General features: G+C 35.9%; 1 protein-coding gene and 1 pseudogene across 1 annotated transcript; both read right to left on the bottom strand.

The window, feature by feature from the left end:
• Positions 1-313: 313 nt before the first annotated feature.
• On the bottom strand, positions 314-17,271 carry UTS2B (urotensin 2B). The gene is made up of 5 exons (XM_002922828.4): positions 17,169-17,271; positions 12,854-12,952; positions 11,238-11,275; positions 9,895-9,988; positions 314-654 (listed from the first exon to the last, which is right to left on the bottom strand). The coding sequence occupies exons 1-5, from the start codon at positions 17,269-17,271 to the stop codon at positions 629-631; spliced, it is 360 nt and encodes a 119-aa protein (XP_002922874.1). The 3' UTR covers positions 314-628.
• Positions 17,272-19,512: 2,241 nt separating this feature from the next.
• LOC100471451 lies at positions 19,513-20,334 on the bottom strand (annotated as a pseudogene).
• Between the last annotated feature and the right edge of the window lie 1,053 nt (positions 20,335-21,387).

Below are 21,387 nucleotides of genomic sequence, written 5' to 3'. Positions count from 1 at the left end.
TACGGACATGCTGAGTCTCAAGTAGTTCATGGGGTTGTGGGGGAGACAGGGATGAAAATTAAGAAACCAAAAGGCAAACCATTCTGTAGGAAAGTTTTCTTAATATCTATCTCTGATAGATATTACTTTCTCCCAGAGTCCGATAAACCATATATTCCTGCTCTCTAGTATTGTATTCATTTGGTTGTAGTAGTTTTAGTGACAGTTGTCCAAATGAACAGAAAAGAGACAGTAGCCAGCACAATCATAAGAGAAAGGACAATGACGCATATTTTTTCCATAAATTGAGACAATATAATTTATTTTAGTGCTTTTTAAAATATTTTAATTGATAGCTCAACAGAGTGGTCACCACCAGACAAAACCATATGTCGACAATGAATCTATGGGAAGCATACAATAATAGATACAACACGTCAACTTGAGCACTACAAGACGTTTGATAGCCCATGCCAGGCAAAGGGCAACTGATTTGTCCTTATTTACAACTTAATCCTTAAGTATACAATAGGCAGAATAAATGCCACAGTTTTTTGATGCTTGAAATAGCTACAATCTTGGAGCAGGAGTGAGTAGCTGTGTATCTTTTTTCTAGTGTTCTTCTCTCTTTGTATCCAGAGAAAAAACTTCAGACACAGTATTTCCAAAAGCAGGCTAAAAAAGAAAGCAAACCAAATTCTTTATTAGGAGGGTATTTGATGAAACATTTGAATAAAATAGGTTATGTGTGCCTCAGTATGAGAAAGAGACTTGTAAAAGGAATGTTCAATATGGTTATTAGCTTCATGTGAATCTATAAATTAATTACAATTAAATAAAATTTGAAAAATCAGCTTCTCCATCACACTAGCTACATTTAGAATATTCAATAGTGACTTACAGCCAGTGCCTACCACAACGGGCACTGCATTAGACAATGGTCACATCATCACAGAAAGTTCTATTGGATAGCACCGTTCTACATGATAATGCACATAATACAGTTCAGAGAATACAGCAGATCGTCCTGTTAGATACACCCTCCCTGTTCTATATTTGGGGTAACTGAAATCCCAAAGAGGAAGTCATGTGAGTAAAAACTATGATAAATATGTTTCAATTTACTGGGGGGGAAAGGAAGGAAGAGAGTCTAAAGTTCACTTTGCAGATCACCAAATGTTATTTAAGTAATTTAATTGCCACAATGAGTCCTCACATTCTGATCATAAAAATGACGCTTCAGAGAAATCCAACCAACTCTAACAGTTTTTTAATCTTCAAGTGCACGAATGAGTCATTTTAAGTCTTCTGTAGGCTATTCCCTATTTACAGTAGCTTCATAGACTCATTCTAAATTTCTCCAATTTCCTTCAATCTAAGTGGTTTATAAAATTAAGACCTTGGGGAGACAGGTCTTTGATTCATTATTGATGAATGGGACGCACAATGAAAAAGAGTTAAAAAAGATACTCTTTGAAATACTCTTTGAAATAAATGATAAAAGTCTGTCTGCTTGCCAGGTTTCCCTCCCTGTCTATTCACTCTGTAAAGTGTGACCCTCAAGTTCATCACCACCTACACATGCAGTGTTATGACAGCACTCAGAGTCTACTTTTCATTTTTACAAGAGCCACAGCTTCCTTTAAATGAAACCACATTCAAATCCTATGAAAGGAGTTTATTTTCAGACATTAAACGGAGGAGCCTGGCCCACTAATTCAATCTTCTTTTTATAGTGTGCTTTGGAAAGTTATCATCACTGCCCTTTCTGGCTCTTCAGATGTCATTGACTATCTCAGTCTGTCAGGAAAATATAAATGTACACCTACCCAAAAATTACTCATAAGCGGCTCAAGTATGCAATGGAATATAGTTTGGGAAATTTTCTGGACCTGGATGAAAGGAAGGGTCATGAATGACATCCCCAGTAGAGCCAACTCTTCAGTGCTTGTCTATTGGGTAGCATCTGTGTGAAGGAAACCTCTCGCTAGCATTCTGGTGTCATTTCAGGTCTGTCCGGTTCACTCTCGTAACCCTGTTTTTAGCAGGATGCTATGTGTTGGACAGCTATATATTTATTTTTCATCTCCCATCCCCAAGTTTCTTCAAATGTGCTGCTTCTATCCTACGTCAGCGTATGAATCAAAAAAGCTAAAGTCATTAGGAGTGCAGCTAAGTAAACGGACCAGAGTGACAGCTAAGGAGACCTTTTTTCCTTCTTTTTTTTTATTTGATCAATTTGACATTGCATTTTGTAGATTTAAGATGTCTAGTGTGTTACTTTGATAAATTTATACATTGCAATATGATTGAAGTAGCCTATGTCAGATTACATCATTATAGTACAATATTATTGTCCACTTTCATTACACTGCAGATTTCTATGACTGACTTACTGTTACAGGTTCGTATACTTAAACACCAATCTTATCCAAACCCCTTGTCTCCATGATCCCCTGGTTACCACCATTTTACTCTCTGTTTTTTCAGTTTTGACTTGTAGATTCCACATACAAGTGATATCATACAGTACTTACTTGTCTTTCTCTTGTGTGACTTATCTTGCTTAGCATAATGTGCTCATTTCATCCATATCATTGGAGATGGCAGGATATCCTCCTTTCTCATGGCTGAATAATATTCCGTGTGTGTGTGTGTGTGTCTGTGTGTGTGCGTGTGTGTGCCATTTTTATCCATTCATCCGTTGATATATACCTGGAAGTGGAATTGCTAGATCGTATGGTAAATCTATTTTTAACTTTTCGAGGAACACCCATATTGTTTTCCATAGCGGTTGGATGAATTTGCATTCCTACCAACAGTGTATAAGAGTTCCCTTTCACCACATTCTCACCTTCAGTCATTGTCTCTTGTCTTCTTGATGATAGCCATTCTACCAGATGTGAGGTGACATCTCACTGTGGTCCGATTTGCATTTTCCTTCTGATTAGTGATTTTGAGCATCTTTTATGTGCCTTTTGGTTGTTTTGATATCCTTTTTAGAAAAACAAGTATTTATTTAGTTCTTCTGCCCATTTTTTTAATTAGATTTTTTAGGGCTTTTTCTGTTGTAATTAAGTTGTGTTCTTTATAATTTTTGGATATTAACCTCTTATCCAATATATGTTTTGCTAAAATTTTCTTCCATTCCATAGCCTGCCATTTCATTTTATTCTTTCTTTTGCTGTGCAGAAACTTTTGAGTTTGATGTGGTCCCATTTGTTAATTTTTTGCTTTTGTTCCTTGTGCTTTTGGTGTCATGTCCAAAAAGTCATTACCGAGACCAGTATTGATAAGTTACTGCTCTAATCTTCTTCTAGGAGTTTTATGTTATCAGGTCTATGTTTAAGTCTTTTATCCATTTCAAGTGAATTTTTGTGAGTGGTGTGACATAAGGGTCCAATCTCATTGTTCTGCAGGTGTTTCTCCAATTTTCCCAGCATCATTTTTTGAACGACTATCCTTCTCCCTTTGGGTGTTCATGGCTCCCTTGTGAATATTAGTTGACTCTGTACACCAGGATTTAATACAGGGCTTTCTGTTCTGTTTCAGTGGTCTGTATGTCTATTTTTGTGCCAGTACCATACTGTTTTTACTACTATGGTTTCACAATATAGTTTGAAAACAGGTTTTGTTCTCTTATCCTCAGAATATTTTGGCTATTTGGAGTCTTTTGTGGTTCCACATAAACTTTAGGATTTTTTCTTCTATTTCTGTGAATAATGCCTTTGGTATTTTGGTGAGGATTGCATTGAATCTGTAGATGGCTTTGGGGAATATGTCCATTTTAACAATATTTATTATTCTAGTCTATGAATACAGATTTCTTTCCATTTGTGTCTTCCTCGATTGCTTTCAGCAAAGTCTTATAGTTTTCATTGTGCAGATCTTTCGCTTCCTTGGTTAAATTTTTTCCTAAGTAAATGGGCAGAGGACCTGAATAAACATTTCTGCAAAGAAGCCATACAAATGGCCAACAGGTATATGAAAAGATGTTCAACATCACTAATCATAAAAGAAATGCAAATCAAAACCACAATAAGATATCACCTTACACCTGTCAGAATGGCTGTTATGAAAATAAATAAATAAATAAATAGCAACTGTTGGCAAAGATGGGAGAAAAAAGAATCTTCATGCACTCTTGGTCAGAATACAAAATGGTGCAGCCACTATGGAAAACAGTACAGATGTTCCTCCAAAATTAAAAATAGAACTACCATATGATACAGCAATTCTACTTCTGGGTATTTAGCTGAAGAAAATGGAAGCAGTAATTTAAAAAGATACATGCATCCCTATGTTGATTGCAACATTATTTATTTACAATAGCCAAGATATAGAAGCAACCTAAGTGTCCATCGATAGATGAATAGATAGAAAGATTGCACACAAATACCCCCCACACACACACACAACGGAATATCCATTAAAAATGAAATGTTGCCATTTGTGACAACATGGATGGACCTAAAGGGTATTATGTCAAATAAAATAAGTCAGACAAAGACCATATGATTTCACTTATATGTAGACTCTAAAAAATAAAACAAATGAACAAACAAACAAAACAAAACAGAAACAGACTCTTAGACACAGAGAGTAATCTGGCAGTGTCAGAGGGGAGGGAGTGAAATAGAGGAAGGGTATTAAAAATTACAAACTTCCAGTTATAAAATAAATAAGACATAGGGATACAATGTACAGCATAGGGAATATAGTTAAAAATATTTAAAAACTTTATATGGTAACAGATGGTGGATAGATTTATCCTGGGGAACACTTCCTAATGTTGTATTATTATGCTGAATACCTGAAACTAAAATAATATTGTATATCAACTATAATTCAATTAAATTTTATTCCTAAGTATTTAATTGTTTTTGATGCTATTGTGATTGGGATTTTTTCCCCAATGTTTCATTGTTAGTATAAAGGAATCCCACTGATTTCTGTAAGTTGATTTTATAATCTGTCACTTTACCGAAATCATTTTTTTAGTTTTTTGGTTAACTTCTTGGGATTTTGTATGTATAAGATCATATCATCAGCAATTGGTGACAGTGTTACTTCTTCCTTCCTAATTTGGATGCCTTTTATTTCTTTGTCTTTCCTAATTGCCCTAGCTAGGACTTCCAGTACTATATTGAATAGAAGTGGTGAGAGTGGGCAACCTTATCTTGTTCCCAAACTCAGAGGAAGTCCCTTTCAATTTTTCTCCATTAAATATGATATTAGCTGTGGGTTTGTTATATATGGTCTTTACTATGATGGGGCATGTTCCTTTGATACCTAATTTGTTTTTATCATGAGAAGATGTATTTTATCACATTAGACAGCACCATTCTTAGTGACTTCAGCAGGTGTCTATCAATTATATATTAAATGAGTAAAGCAAAATATAATATTCCCCAGTAAGTATAAGTTACTATTGTATTAGCTGGATCTCTGGGTCCATTTTATCTTCACACAATGTTATTCATGGTAGACAACTCCTAGTTACGCAATAGAACCACGCTTTAAATATAATGTGGGTTGTTTTTGTGACCTAACCTGGGCATCTACTTCATATGTTTATCACCACAAATATTTATTTTATTCTAATTACATATAAATATGTTTTAATATCACCTTGCTTAAAAAACAAAGATGTTTCTTTGACCCGCTTTCAAACTGCTCTAGCTAATATCCCAATTTTCTCTACCTTTTGAACAAAATTTCTCAAAAGCAGTGTCTATTGTCCGTGGTTCCTGGCAAATGATAAAAATACTGTTTTATCATGTTCTCTTTAACCCAAAGTCCACCAAACAATTCTTGTCAATGCCATTAATAATCTTTCATTGCTATTCAGAAGGAAAGTTGCAGTTATCAACTTACTGGACCTATTATAGCTTTAATATATTTTCACTACTTCCTGGAAACAGTGCAGTCTTCCTTTCTTTGTCACTTCCTTCCTTGGTAGCTACTCCAATTAAGCCTCCTTTGCTGATTCTTTTGTCTGCCCAAACTCTAACCTTGGAATCACCTGGGCTTCAGCCCTGGCTATCCTCTCTTTTATATCTAGAGTCATTCCTTAGAGGGTCTGATCACAATACCACGCAATATTGATATGCTGGTAACTATCAAATTTATACCTCCAATATGAGCTGTTTTCCTAAACTTCAAATTTATATATTCAATGGTCTACTCAGATCACTACAGCAGTTCCCCCTTATCTGCGGGAGATGTTTCAAGACCCTCAGAGGATGCCTGAAACTGCGGATAGTACTGAATGCTACAAACACTATGTTTTTCCTATACATACATACCTACAGTAAAGTTTAGTTTATAAACCGGGCACAGGAAAAGATTAACAACAATAACTAATGTTAAACTAGAACAATTATAAAAATATACTGCAATAAAAGTTTTGTGAATGTGACCTCTTTACCTCAAAATATCTTATTATACTCTAGTCACCCTTCTTCTGGTGATAATGTAGATGATACAATGCCTACGTGATGACATGAAGTGGGGTGAATGACGCAGGCTCTATGATGTAGCATTAGGCTACTGCTGACCAGAATTCTGCTGATATGTCAGAAGGAGGGTCGTTTGCTTCTGAACCATGGTGGACCACAGGTAACTGAGATTGCAAAATGTGCATAAGGAGGCTTCTATACTGGGAAGATACTCTTCTGCATGGCATGACAAGCTCAAAATGTCTGTGGTAGGGATATGACACTCCAAATGTTCCTTGTACTTTTTTTTTACATTTCCCAGGTGCTTCCCTGACCCTGATAAGTTAGATTAAGATCGTGTACCTAATTTTGGCAGTTAAGAGTGTGTTTACCTCCATTTCTCTCCTGTTCTACTACAGGGACACGTAGAGTGGATAAGGAGTAAAGGAAAATGACCAACATCCACAAGGCTTCAAGTAATCAAAAAATAAATCTTAAAGCAAGCTACATCACTGAGAGTGTAAGGTTAGTTTGCTAATGTAGTTTGCCTAATTTATCCCCAAATACAATTTGACAACAAATACAAAGGGAATAAAGAGAGTCCTGAAATGTAAGATCTTGAAATGTTGAAAGAACTAACTTCTTCTAGATCCCAAACACTATGAGATTTAAAACTACCCCAAGTGACGGAGGCTCTGTAAATAGCACTTGGAATAAAGAACTCAGGGCAAAAATCAGATTGAGTGTGTGGTCTTTAAGATATATTCCAGATACTTTCAAGGCAACTGCGACTAAATTGGAGGCGAGAATGAAGAATAATTAAAATTGCTTTTTTAAAAAGTATTTGCATGGAGCAAGTACATGAGAAGCTTTCTAAATTTTTGAAAGAACATCACTGTCAAACCATAACTCCTAAAATAAAAATATCTTTAACACTTAAAGACAAGATAAACCTTTGGCCTCCATCTTTGCAAAAGTAGGATGAGACCTGGAGAAGGGAATAATCCCCAAGTAGCATGTAAGATGTGTCCAGGGATAAAAATGAAAAAGAAAAATCTCAAACAGTGCAGCCAGTGGAAACATTACAATGGGCAGATGACTCCTCCTAGATACGACCGACTACAGTCAAAACACCTGTCCCCATCCCCAGGGTAGGAGACCTTTATAGTTTTGCCCAGTGAGATTTCAGAATTGCTGGAGAGCAGCACTCTGTGTGTGTCTTATTTGTTTCCTTTATGAAAGGGATTACTGGTTGTGATTATCCCATCCTTGTTCCTCTGCCAATTATTGGATTTGTCTTTTTAGCTAACAGGTCTGTGAATGAAGAGGAAGAAGCCACTTCTTAGCTGATGAAGACTAGTAAGTATCTCGTCCTGGAGGGCCTGTTCTTTGTTCTGGATTCAGTCAGTGAAAGAGATCTGGAATTGTCTTTAATGAGAATCGGTTGAGTATACTATATGGTTAAGGAGAGATCAAAGGATTGAATGTGGTAGAGGCAGTGCTCCCCTAGTATTGTATGTACTTCCTAAAATTTCTCAGCCTATCTTGCCAATATTTTGGTGGCAGCCCATGTGACTAATTCTAGCCAATGGACTTCAGGAGAAGTGACACCTGTCACTGAACTGAGTTCTGAACTCAGGCAGTTTAGAGCTAGTATGTGTCCTCTATCCCTTTCCTGTGTCTTGGCAATATTAGGGGCAGTCAACGTATAACAACCCTCTAGATGATATAGCCAGAAAATAGAATAGGGTTGTACAACATGCGTTTGACTTTATTATATAATAGGCCTCTGAGATTTGGATTAAAACTGGTACCATATCATAGCCTAAGCTATGCTAATGATGGGAAGGCCCAATAAATCTTTATACCAATCTTTCTATACCACCAAACTTTCTCCTCTTCCAGCTGTCTCTGGCTCGTTAAATAGAAATTGCCCTCTTTTTCCTAGTTGCTCAAAACTAAAATTTTGGAATCATTTTTGATGCCTTCCCTTTTTAAAAAAAATACAAACCACATGTAATCCTACAACAAATTTTGAGGATTCTTTTGTTCAAATTATATCTGGAATCAGACCCCTTCTTATCAACTCACCACTGCCACCCTAATTCAAGCTACAACCACTTACCATCTGAACCACTAAATTCTTTTTATCAATGGTTTCTCTGCTTCTACCTTTGTCCATCTTTTGCAGTGTATTTTCCACGAAGCATCAGAGTGGTTCTGTTAAAACTTATATTACTCTTTTGCTAAAAGTTTCCAATGATGTCCCATATGGTACCCAATAGAAGCTAAAGTCCTTAAAAACCTGAAGGTTCTCTCCCTTCCAATTCATCTTCTACTGCCCTCTCCTTCAGGCCCACTTGCTGAGTCATGAAGCAGTTGGGTTATTTTTGGCATATAATTTCACCTCTCTGAAATGTAATTTCCTCATCTATAAAATAAGCATAGTAATAGGTATCCTATGGTGTTTATGATGAAAATAAAATAATAATTATAGTATTGATCAAAACCATAAAAAACAAGTTAGGCTTACATAGTACTTACTATATGCCAGGCATTATTCTAAATGCCTTTCAAATATTTACTCATCAAATCCTGCCGACAATCTCATAAAGATTATCATTATAATTTGTATTGGGGGGCAAAGAAAATGAGGCACAGTAAGTTATTAACTGCTCAAGATCACACAGGTAGGAAACGTCAATGTTGATTTGAACCCAGGCCGTTTGGCTCTAGACCCTATGTATTTACCCACAATATTCTGACATATGAAAGTATAAAATGTCTGGTATATGCTAAGTGTTTAAATAATACCAGTGCATCCTCTTTCTACTTAGTAGCATTGTGAAATAAGTTTTCGCACAAGTTAAAGACAAATCTGGGAGGAGGAAGAAAATGTAAATAAGTAAAGTGAGGCTTAGGAAGGCTCACATCACTATATGAATGGAGAAATATACATATAATTTTTTTTCAAATATAAGAACTAATTCAGCAAGAAACAAGAATTGCCCAAGAAATGTTATAAAAAATAAGAAGGATCCAAAAGACAAATCTTTCTAAAATTAAATGTTATGATTCAAACCTTGAACCAAGTGTTAGAGCAATGAGGGTTCTCTTTACTTCAATAAAGATGTTCTAAATTTGAATTGACTTAAAACATGATTGCTTCAATTTGTGATTCTCCCAACTCCAGTCTTTAAGCAAAGTAGCAAGGGTAGGTCACAATTTTTAGCAATAAGGGCCTATTTTACTTAAATCTGGTATGTATGACCTTACTATCCCCTCCTGTAAACACCACAGAGCTTACATATATTCATATGGGAACATATTCATTGGCATTTTTTTAAAATATGGACCTTGATCTTGATAATCAGCATGGGATTAAGAAATGTCAAGTCAATCTCTTCCCTCTTAGTAATAATTGCACAAGTAATCTTTGAGATGTCAATTTTAAAGCTTTGAAATTAAAATTTACCTCGCTTATTTGGATGGGAAGAAGATAGACCATCCATAGCATAGGATATCTCGGCATCTTTGGCCTCCATGAACTGCTCTTTGAGCTTTTCCAACTGTTAAAAATCAAATATAAAAAATTACTAATCTTAATAAGAATGATGCTGCTTTCTATTGAAGAAGAGGAATAATTAGAATAAGAAAGGAAAAGAGTAGGAAAAAAGGAAGAAAGGAGGAAAAAAAGGAACGGAAAAGGAGAAAAAGTGATAAAGAAAATAAACAAAAAGAATTAAATAGAAAACTCCGAGGGAACTCGTATTTAGAGACTGGCTGGGAAAGGTACATGACTCAACAGGAGATCAGGAAAAAACAGGTTTATGGTGAAGGAAGTCAGTCCTGGGTGTTAATTAATGGGGAGCCTGTAAACACAGCCTGTGTTGCTGGACTGGATTTTATGTCACCTATAATGAGCAGTCCTTTTCAAGGAGCTCCAAAGAGTTATGTAAATGTTTGAATTTCCTGAAATATTTCTCCTTTCCAGAAGGAAGGGAGAAGTATTTTGAGGCACTAGGGTTTTCACCTGGAATTCAACCCATGTTAATTTTTAGCAAGCTCTCTGCCCATCCCCTGAAGACCTAACTCTACCGGAGTTGAGCCTGGCTACTGAGGGTGTCCCTGCCCGACCCGCTCGGGATGATGGGGCATGATTCTCTCTCCCAAACAGCCACACGGTTTGCATCATAATGGATTTGCATGCACGTATGTAGACAAGTGTTGAAATCATCTAATCTGGAGACTTTCAGATTTTCTTCCCAGCATGTCAAGCAGTGGGGGAACAAGGCTGCTAAGGCTCTCCCTGTCAGGAGGGCTGAGAACAGAGGGGGAAGGTGACATTTTGGGCCCCCAACCAGGGGCCTTCATATGCTTCATTTACTAGGACCACATCCAATTAATTTGGGAAAAGGTATTTCCATATTTAAAAATAATAATAAATTTTGAAAATCACCAATCTAGGTATAGCCTCCCATTTTACAGATGAGGACATTAAGATCCAGAGACTTTTAATTTGTACATGGTCTTATAGTTAGCTAATTGGAGAGCTGGGATGAGAATCCAGATTTTCTACACATTTTATCTCAAGATCACTTCAGCTATAGTTTTGTTTTGGTTTTCTTTTCTTTCTTGGTTTTTTTTTTTTTTAAGTGTAATTTGACTATTTTTTTTCTCTAGTGAATTACTTTACTCTTTCTCTAGCAGGACCAAAAAAATTTTACAGTATAATACTAATAATTTTTCAAACCTTGGCCAAAGAAAATGTCTTATAATTATTATTAAAATTGAAATGTAAGTATTTCACATTCTCACCTGGTTAAGTTCTTCCAATTTGTCAGCCAGTTCTCTATCTGCAAGATAGATTTGTATATGAAAAATTTCATTGCAAGTAATATTTGATTTATTTCAGGACACACATTCAGGATCTTTTTTTTTTATTATTATTTATTTTTTTATTTGACAGAGAGAGAGAGCCAGTGAGAGAGGGAACACAAGCAGGGGGAGTGGGAGAGGAAGAAGTGGAGCAGGGAGCCTGATGCGGGACAAGATCCCAGGACTCTGGGATCACGCCCTGAGCCGAATGCAGATGCTTAATGACTGAGCCACCCAGGCGCCCCCACATTCAGTATCTTATGTGGAAAGCAAAGGTCTTTTTCATATGATTTAAGACCACCCATCATCCCTAATATAAAACCCAAATATTTTCTCAATGCCTATAATATTGAATTGCAACCAGTTATGTAATGAGAAAATACCTAATTTCTAGCAGTAAGCACAAAGCTTTCAAAATAGGCCATAGTTCTGGGGCGCCTGGGTGGCTCAGTTGGTTAAGTATCTGCCTTCGGTTCAGGTCGTGATCCCAGGACCTTGAGATTGAGCGTAGGCAGGGAGCCTGCTTCTCCCTCTGCCTGGGCATGTGCTCACCCCCGCCGCCCCCCCCCTCCGCTCTCTGTTAAAGAAAGTCTTTTAAAAAAATAAATGTAAAATAAAATAGACCATAATTCTAACAACCACTATTACTTAGAAATAAACTATTTTACTGACATAAGGAAATCTTATGAAACAATATTAAGTGAAAACAGCGGGAAACAAGCATCTATATAATTCAACTGAGAAAGAAATGCCCAAAGTATGAATAGTAACTCCCTCCCTTACAAGTTGGGTATCAATTCTTTTTTATAATTTCATTTATTTTCTTCAATGAGAATATCTTATTTCTAATTTTAAAACCTTGTATTTTTCAAGTATTTATTAAGACATTATTGTAGTCAGCACATTGTCCCATGAATAGACATTTTCTTTAGAAGACCAGATGTTTTCTGAGAGTGTACCACATTAACATATTGTCACATTTTCTCTCAGACTACACTTACTAAGTTTCTGACAGTATTTGTCATTTCTTGGAGAACATTCTGATATGTAATTGTAAATTAGATTCTCCTGTTCTTCAAAGAAAAAAAATCTCAATTGGTGTAACCTAAATTTCCCAGTGGTCTCTACTCCAATCATTTCCCACATTGGGAGAATTTGATTGCAAAATGTGTTAACTGCTATGAGACTGCAGTTAATTTGTGAAATTTTTAGTGGAAACCTATGAACAGATGTGAAGTATTTAGTAAAAAAAAAAGTGTATATATATATATATATATATAACCTGTACCAGTTAAGAGTTGCATAGATAAGAAGAAAATATGAGTAAAGATCACTATTGTGTAACTAGATGGTTACCGATCCCACTAGGACCTCCTAATTGAAGAAAATACGATTTTAATATTTGTTCATAATGCTATTGCTTTTAGTATGAATATGAAATAATAAAAACACTTAAGCCATCAGTCCATCATAAAAGGGAGTAGTTATTATTTTATTTAATATAAATAAACATTTAGAAAGAGCAGGTCAGAAGACAGAATAAATTCTTGACTCACCAATGTTGGAGGGTCTTTGGAAACCAAACTTTTTATTCAGTAGAGCCAGCAGTAGTTCCTCGGGATTTGTATTGTCTTTATCTGGAAACAATTCATTTCCTGCAATAATCACCTCAGTGTAATAAAACCTCCAATTTCAATCTGTGTCACTGAAAGTATTTCTAATTAAATACATTTTACAAGTAACTATTAATACTACAGTCACCAATAAAAGGGGTGTGGAGAAAGGTGTGTAATCCCAAAAGATGGGCTGTTAAAAAAATCATTGAATGTAAACGAGCACTCAAAGAGAGATTGTGAAGGAGGGAGAGAGAGAGACAGAAAGTATGTCTGAAAGGCAACACCCTAAAATTTACCTGCCATCATTCCTAGGTGGTAGAATCATAGGTAAATTTCTTTTTTTTTTACCTGCACTGTTGAAATTTTCTACTCTTATGTTTAATATAAAAATCATAAATTTAAAAGTTATATTTTTAAGAAAAAATAAGTATTTTTTTATTTTAAGATTTTATTTGCTATACACATTTAAATATGAGCCATTTTGTTCTCTGGAGATTGCCTTTAACCCTCCAAGGAAACCTGTGGAAGTGGTGGTATGATGTCTATGTTCTCCCTATTGACATCTTTCCATCTTTGTCAGTTTCCCTCCCAACCCATTCATTGATCAGATGCTCAACTCTTTCAGCACTTAAAAACAGAAATATCACCCAATTTTTTTTTTTTTTGACAGAGATAGAGACAGCCAGCGAGAGAAGGAACACAAGCAGGGGGAGTGGGAGAGGAAGAAGCAGGCTCCCAGCGGAAGAGCCCGATGTGGGACTTGATCCCAGAACGCCGGGATCACGCCCTGAGCCTAAGGCAGACGCTTAACGACTGTGCTACCCAGGCACCCCACACCCAAATTTTTTATAAACATTTTTATTCTGGAGTAGAAATCAGGACAATAGCCTTTACTCAAGCTATAAAACATAAAGACTCAGCAAGATATTTGTTAACAAATAATACAATTGAAATAACAACTAGTGTATTACAAACAAAATAGACTTTCATGAGGTGGCCTGAAAAATCAAACCTTTATCATAGAACTTCTATCGGATCATTCTCTCCACTTCCTCGCTCCTCATACCAGCTGGCAGTGTGAGCAGAAGCTAGATTTGCGAGTCTGAAGTTTAGAAGTGTTTTAGCTACAGAAATGGCTCATGGCTTGACTATATTATTCCGTGAAATCATCTGCCTTTCCTGTGTCTACAAAATGTTTATTGATGAACTCAAATGACTGAGAGGCTAATGAAAGGAACGAGAAAGCCTTGGTGAGGAAGCATCTGGACGACTTGGAGCAAGTGAGAGCATTGTTTCCACACTGACCAAACGTAGTTCATTGGTGCTCAGCTCTTCATTTTCCTTTACTTCATAAACATAGAAATTATCTGTGACATTCTGTTTTTTCTCTATTGATCAATTAAAACACTAATAGAATATCAATGGAATTTTTGCTTAACATCAATTAAATGAAGACCCTCAGAGAGAGTTTAGTTTAAGACGTGGCCATGCAATAATGTAATTGTTACTACGGTTGTTTATGAAAACGTTAAATAATAAACTTTAAAATGTTTCAGTTTGAAAAAGAAATAAGGTACATCTTACAGCCAGATGATAATGGCTACCTACTTGTTTCAGAAACAGAACTGTGATAAGAGAAACTGACTCATTGCCTTAACTAGAGAAAGTCTAAGACTAGAAGGAAGTAACAAGGAAAGTGTGGAGCTGAAGCTTTTATGTGCTCAATTCACAATCCACTTCTACATATGTAAGTGGAACATTTTTCACAAAAGAAAATTTATCTATTTGCCTTTCTTTACCAGTTTTGTTTCCAGTAACTACACTCGTGTAACTGTCCTCAGAATGTCTTGTTACTACCTTTTAAGGCAACCATCATCTACAGGAATCTCTGAAGAAATCATTTCCTCAAAAATGTTTTAAAATATTTTTATTCCTAAAGTTAAGTAAGATAATTGTCTAAGAAATATTATAGAAAATAAGTATTTTTTTTCTTTTCATTTTTAGTTTTAAAACAGATACAGCTTTTTAAGAGAAAAATTATACATACTTTGACTATGTTTCTGTCTTTGAACTTAAAGTTAATATTGATAAAGGAAATGTTTGAATAAAAATTACCTGAGTGTAGTTGCACCCTTAGCACAAAGGATGGCAAAGTTACCCAGATGTGACAGAGTGAATGCTTTTGTAAATACACAGATAATACTGGTTCATTATTACTTAAAACACTGAATCAAAAGATTTTGTTGTCTCCTTGCTTTTTGCTGAAATTTGAGGCATTTTAGTGGAGACAGAGGAGAAATTTTACCAGAAAGAAGCCTGAAAGCCCCCCGAAATGATAAAATACCCAAAAATTAATGAATTTTCCACAGTCTTCTGGGTCATGATACTCATTCTTCAATCTTTTGTGGTAGGCAGTCTGCTCAGTGTCAGCTTTACCTATCAAGCCAAGCTTTTCTAGAGCCCCCACGGAATGAAAGCTTGTGCCATTTGTCTTGAATATTGTCTTACACAGAAAGAGCAAGGGATGGTAACCCCAACCTTGTACTCTGTCAGCAGATAAATGCTTATTTGAAAAATGTGTCAAAAGACCACAAAAAGTCAAACGTTTGGCTGCTTTGACAAACGTGTATATGGAGAGAGTTTCACTCTAATCATAGACAATTTAGATCAGAAAATAACCTTACTAGTAATTTAATCTTTTCCATTTACATACAAGGCAACAGATCCAAGGGAGTCCCAGAGAGAAACCTTTCCAATATGCTGCCAGTGATAGAAGGATATCAGTGTGTGGTATTCTGTGGTCAGAGGTGTTATTTAATTTAATCGAGAAAAATGCTTTAGAGTTGCATTTTGCTGTAACCCACATCCACGTGAAATCAGACGTTACATATACCACTAACTGACATCCTAATTTTGCGAAGTCCTCAATGAATGGTCTCATTTTTCCTCACACATTTGCACTATGGTAAGAACACATTGAAAATCTCATTATTTCACAGGAAGAGCAGTGGAGGTCCACCAAGTGCAGTGATTTTGACCGGCCAAAGACAAAATGTGGACCATGGATAAAATCCAGACTTTTTGATTCCCAAGCTTCTATTTATGTCTCCGGGACAATTTGTTTTTCAATGGGAAAATCCCTATAAACAAATAACAAGGATTTATGCACTTTAGTTTTCACTGCCAAAAGAACTGCTCTTTCATTGACTTTTAAAACTGCATTTGAAGCAACATGGTCTAGTAATATTGAATTCCACCTAAAAGGGAGAAACTTGATCCCTCTTCTCAAACCAATATCATGTAAACCAAATGTACTATGTTCTGATTTGGTTCTCATATGTAAGACAAAAGGCTCTTTGCTTCCCATCAAGGGGTTCAGTTAGATGACAGTTACCTCAAAATCTCAGGCTGGAAGGGAAAATAGAGAGCACTATTTTAAATTACTATTTTTCAAACATAAATATATAAAAGTTTCAATGAAGTTGTTTGCCTGATAAATCAACATTAAATTTAGCTCTACTGATTCTCAGATGAAGAGCTATTTCCACTACAAAAAATGCATTGAAAATTTTAAAGAAAGTTCAATACAGTTTACAATATTACGAGAGCAGAAACTTATTTTCTCCAACTTTATATGGTAAATATTTGTAGATGTCATAGATTAAATTATTTCATTTAACATAAGTACCCTAAGTATGCTAGAAATCTAATAAATGCAGTCAATGCATAACGTGGCTGACAGCATCATCCTCCTGAAAATACTAGGTAGATTTCCGCATGCATTATTACTTCCAAATGTCTGCAAACACAAACTTCCATCCTAATGTGTTCTTCTCTGAGCCACTCTCCTTTCAAAAGTAACTTATTTATAATCTCATTGGGTAAAATATTATTTTTCCCCAAATGTACTTTAAAAATATGCACATATTAGCTAATTGATTGTATTACTACTTATACATTCACTACCTTTGGTCATAGAGTCGAAGTAAAAAGAATGTTCCCCATGATTAGAAAAAAAAAGTGTGGTCAAAATAAATTTAGTACAATGTTGGTTAAAATTAATTTACTTGAGAAGAACAGCATCACAGATTACATTTAATTTAAAGCAGCAACTTCTGAAGGGGTATTTAATGATAACATCATACTAATGCCTTCAAGTATTATTTTTATATTGGCAGAAAAATCAAGGCAATGCAAAGAGGAAGATAAGGATTATTTACCCATCTTGTAGGATTTTAGATTCATGTGTACATACCTTGGATAAGATATGGCCGTCCATGCACCAATTCCAAAAAAATCATTACAGATAACAAAGTTAGGAGTCCAAAGCAAAGAGTAGTTGAAAGGATCTTGTTCATGTTAAAAATCTTCTTCTGTGCTAGCAGAGAAACTGGACCCGCCAGGTCAAGATGAATACTTCAGTGGCTCTGGACTGCTGCAGGCATCACTTTTAAAAGGTGGCAAGTGTGCTTCAACGACAAATGATCTGGACAAAGAAAAAAACTTATAAAGCGTAATGCATTCTGTCAACATGATTCACTACTTGGAGAGTTGACAGGTTTGCTACTTGGTCAATGACAGGAAGAACCCAATCGATACATCTCGTACCTGCCCATTTCACTAAAAGCAGGCATTCCTATGCATGCCCACTCACTCAGACACATGCACAAGCACAGAGCAAAAACTGGCCACGTAGAACCTGTTGGTTAGATTTTCCTAACAATGAAATAGGAGCAATGCCTTTCATTTGACTGATTTAGAGCCCCATGGAGGTCTTCCTAATAGCCCGTGTTATTTGTAACCACCGCTTCATTTTTAACTAGCCAAATAGATTTGAGTTGGGAAGAGCTCAAATTGGAAATGAATCATAATGGGAACATTAATGTCCTACTACATTGAAGAAGGATGGTTTCATTTTGCTGCAACCAGCACTTCTAGAGATTAAAGCTAAATCTAATTAATTCAAAGTTGGCAAATGTCCCGTCAATTACACTCTTTAATACTTGCTTTAATTGCGACGGTTTTCTTTTTAAGTCAAAGTCTTTCAGTATATCCACAATTCCAATTTTATGGCTCCGAAGATGTGCTAATGACCTCTCGCCTTGGCATTTACTTCTTCTGTCAGGAGAACTCTCGATGCATTAGCTCTACAACTGACTCTGTTCCCTCTGCATAAAGGGCAGCACGTGATGATATGGAAGAAGTGCAATGACCCAACTTTTCCTGAACCCGTTGCTCTAATAAATTCCTTGAATGAAGTCTCAACTACTTAGTTTGATATTCAGGCTTGCTTTCCTTCACAGGCTCTTTTGCACTACATGTCCTTCTGCACCAGTCACAGAAGGCTTTCAATTCCTGAATATATCTTGCACTTCCTCACTTCAGAGCATTGCTGACCTATTTCTCTCTACCTGGACTCCTTCATTCTGCCATCATTTTACCTACTCATTCCTTAGCCCCTGATCCAATGTCACCAGCTCTGTTTAGTCTTTTGGCTCTCTCTCTCTGTCTTGTTTGCTTTCAGACTAACAGTTTTTCTTTTTACCTCCTTTGGGCTACCACAAAAATGCTTTGATATCTATCATCACTCCAAATCCATTCTTCCTTTTCTTACAGTTACGTGTTTTGTGTGTCTACTTCGGCTATTAAATTGTGAATACTTTGAGAGTAGTTCTTGTTGTAGACATTTCTGTCCTGATTTGCAAATTTCGGAGCGCCTCAAAGGGAAAATAAGTGAAAACATATTGATTTGTGAATAAGCACTAACTGAAATTTCTGGTCCTTTAAAGGCAAAAATGGGTAATGCTCTTAAACTTTTTATCTAGGTATCAAGCTAAATGAATGGAAAGAATAATTGCACCTCCTTAAGTGTCTGTTTTCTCTGGAACCTAAAAATCAAGAACAATGTCTTTGCAACTTGATCCTTAAAGTTTATCATACCACAGTGTTTCAAAAACTTCCATCATTCAAACATACCTTGATACCATCTATCATTACTTATTTAATAAATTATTTGGATTAAGTTTTTAAACTTTAATTTTTTAAAAGTATGTCAATATGGAAAATGGGAAATGAGTATTACTTAGTGAACAAAGACTGTACAACCATGATGAAAAATAATATAATTGCAAGTAATTATTAAAGAAAAAGTAAAAACAAAATAGAAAATACACCAATAATCTGATGAATCATATATAAAATATATTGATAATAAATCTAATAATCCAAAATGAAGACCTGGAAATAAATAACAAATGAAATGCAAGTAAAGTATGAGTCAGTATTAAGGACATGCTCAATTCATGGTTTCTTAATTAAAAAAAAATTTTTGAATATAAGATTGTTTGGATTTTTTAAAAATTTTGATGTTAAATAGCATGAGGAACTCCAATTCCCATGAGTTTTGCCTTCTTAAATGAGGCAACTTAATTTTTTTTGTTGTTTTTTTAGTTTTGTTTTTTTAAGAGGCAACTTAATTTAACTGCCTTCTCTGATAAGTTTGAGTACTAATGACTCATTTCCTTTCTTTTTTTCCTTTTTAATTGACTGAAAGAGAACTTTTTATTACTCTTCTGTACAGAAAATTTAACAGCATCCACTCAGCCTAGTTTGGTGGTCAGTTCTTTAGCCTTTGTCTTTTCCAACTTGGCAGTGAGAGCCACCAAGTTTGGACCCAGGACGTTGCCTCCCTAGTGATGGTAGATCTCGTCATATCCGTCATTATAATTGGTCCTGATGGCTTCCACCAGCTTAGCCAGAGCTCCTCTGTCTTCCGAGTTAACGTGTGTGAAGGCGACAGTGGTACAGGCCTTCCTGTGAACCAGATGCCCCAGCCTGGCTTTCCCCTTGATAGTGCGGTAGGGGACCCCCATCTTGTGACACAGGACAGGCAGGAAGACACCTGGGATTGACATTATGTGCAATCACTACCAGGTTGAACCTTCTAGTTTTCCGCCAAGGTGCTGACAGTATTAACCCCAGCTTGAAGGATAGGCAGCCTCTGAGCAGGGACTATCCCTTTGCCGGCAACTTTCTTCCCAGCCCAGGCCAACTATCTAGGCTTCTTCTCTTGCTTTGTCTCTGGTCTGTATCTGTGGGCCGGCTGAGGCAGTTGAGTGGCTGTTTGGTGGTCTAAGGCCTGGGTGAACTGGTTAATCACAAGAGGCACTTTTAGATATTTATAGAGAATAACCCTTTGCCGCTGCAGCCGGATGTAACATTTGACAAAGCAGGTGAGGTCCCCTTTGGGCTGGATGTCCTGTCTGATGCCAAAATTCTTGGGCCTTTTCTCAGACAGGGGATTGACCTCTTCTTGTCCTCCTGCTTCTTTACAATAACAGGGCTGGGGCCTCCTCCTTCCCCTTAGCCTTCTTTCCTTTCAGAGTCTTGGATGGCTGGAGGAGAGAGCTCTGATGACTCATTTCTAAACAAAATGTTATGTATGACTTTTGTTCCACAAACATTTGTTTCAGGAAATCTCTTGTAACCTCCTGAATCTTCTGTCATATTTTAGCTGATGTAGGCAAAGTGATAAAAAATAAATTCCTTATCCATGACCATTCCATCTACTTTGAGAAAAAAGCCCACAAAGATCCTTAACTAAATCTTTATCTCCCTCTCTTAATAATCAAAATAGTTTATTAAATTCTTCTCATGAGTATATAATTTAATTAGTTGTTCAAATAAAAACAAATTTTCAGGATTGATTGCATTAAACAGATAAAGGAAGTTAGAATTTTTGTTTCTGGAGCCATTAGTATACACAGTAATAATACATAGCAAGGTTATTGTTGCCACTAATTAAGCAATCATCCATGCCAGGCCCTGTTCTAAGCATTTCACATATAGTATCTTATTTAATTCCTACAGTAGCCCCTCAAAAATTACACAGTTATTTTGATTTTTCACCTTTTACAGCAAAGGAAGAAAGTTATGGAGCCAAAAGGAAGCCTAGATCTACCTCAGAGTCACACACTTACCCACGTTGTCTCTTGTCCACAATTGGGAAAACATAGAAATGGAAAGTGATTGGTTGTTCTGATCAGATCCCGATTTTAAAGTAAACTTACAACATTTTGCTTCGAATTTGCAAAAGCAATCCTCTTGATCACTTAGTCTGTATCTCAGTGATTGCTTCTAAATAACATTTCTATTTTGTCAATGAAGACATTGTCATTATATTATAATGTACAGATAACTCTAAGATTCATTTATATCTTAACTATTCTCATAATGAGTGACAGGGAAAGTATAGATAATCAGAGTCCATATGGTGACTCAAATACATTTGAATAATTACTTTCTGACTCTATTAAACAGTTGGGCTTTTTTTCCAGTGAGTAAAAAAATTAAACAATTTCATTTTGAACTCCATCTGACCCCGTTATTTCTTGGTAGAATTCCTAATGTACAGTTAAATGAGTGAAAGAAAACAGCAGACAGAAGGGAGAAGGCAAAAGTAGAGGCATTCTGAT

The sequence above is a fragment of the Ailuropoda melanoleuca genome, chromosome 1 (genome assembly GCF_002007445.2).
Source record: "Ailuropoda melanoleuca isolate Jingjing chromosome 1, ASM200744v2, whole genome shotgun sequence".
Classification (NCBI taxonomy): Eukaryota; Metazoa; Chordata; class Mammalia; order Carnivora; family Ursidae; genus Ailuropoda; species Ailuropoda melanoleuca.
This window is presented reverse-complemented; position numbering and strand designations above follow the sequence as displayed.

Excerpts from the sequence above, each read along its gene's own strand:
- UTS2B (XM_002922828.4), bottom strand. The coding sequence starts at position 17,271 with ATGAACAAGATCCTTTCAACTACTCTTTGCTTTGGACTCCTAACTTTG. Across the intron at positions 9,989-11,237 it reads AATTGGAAGAACTTAACCAG|TTGGAAAAGCTCAAAGAGCA; the intron begins GTGAGAATGTGA and ends GATTTTTAACAG. Across the intron at positions 655-9,894 it reads TTCCCATCCAAATAAGCGAG|CCTGCTTTTGGAAATACTGT; the intron begins GTAAATTTTAAT and ends TTTCTTTTTTAG.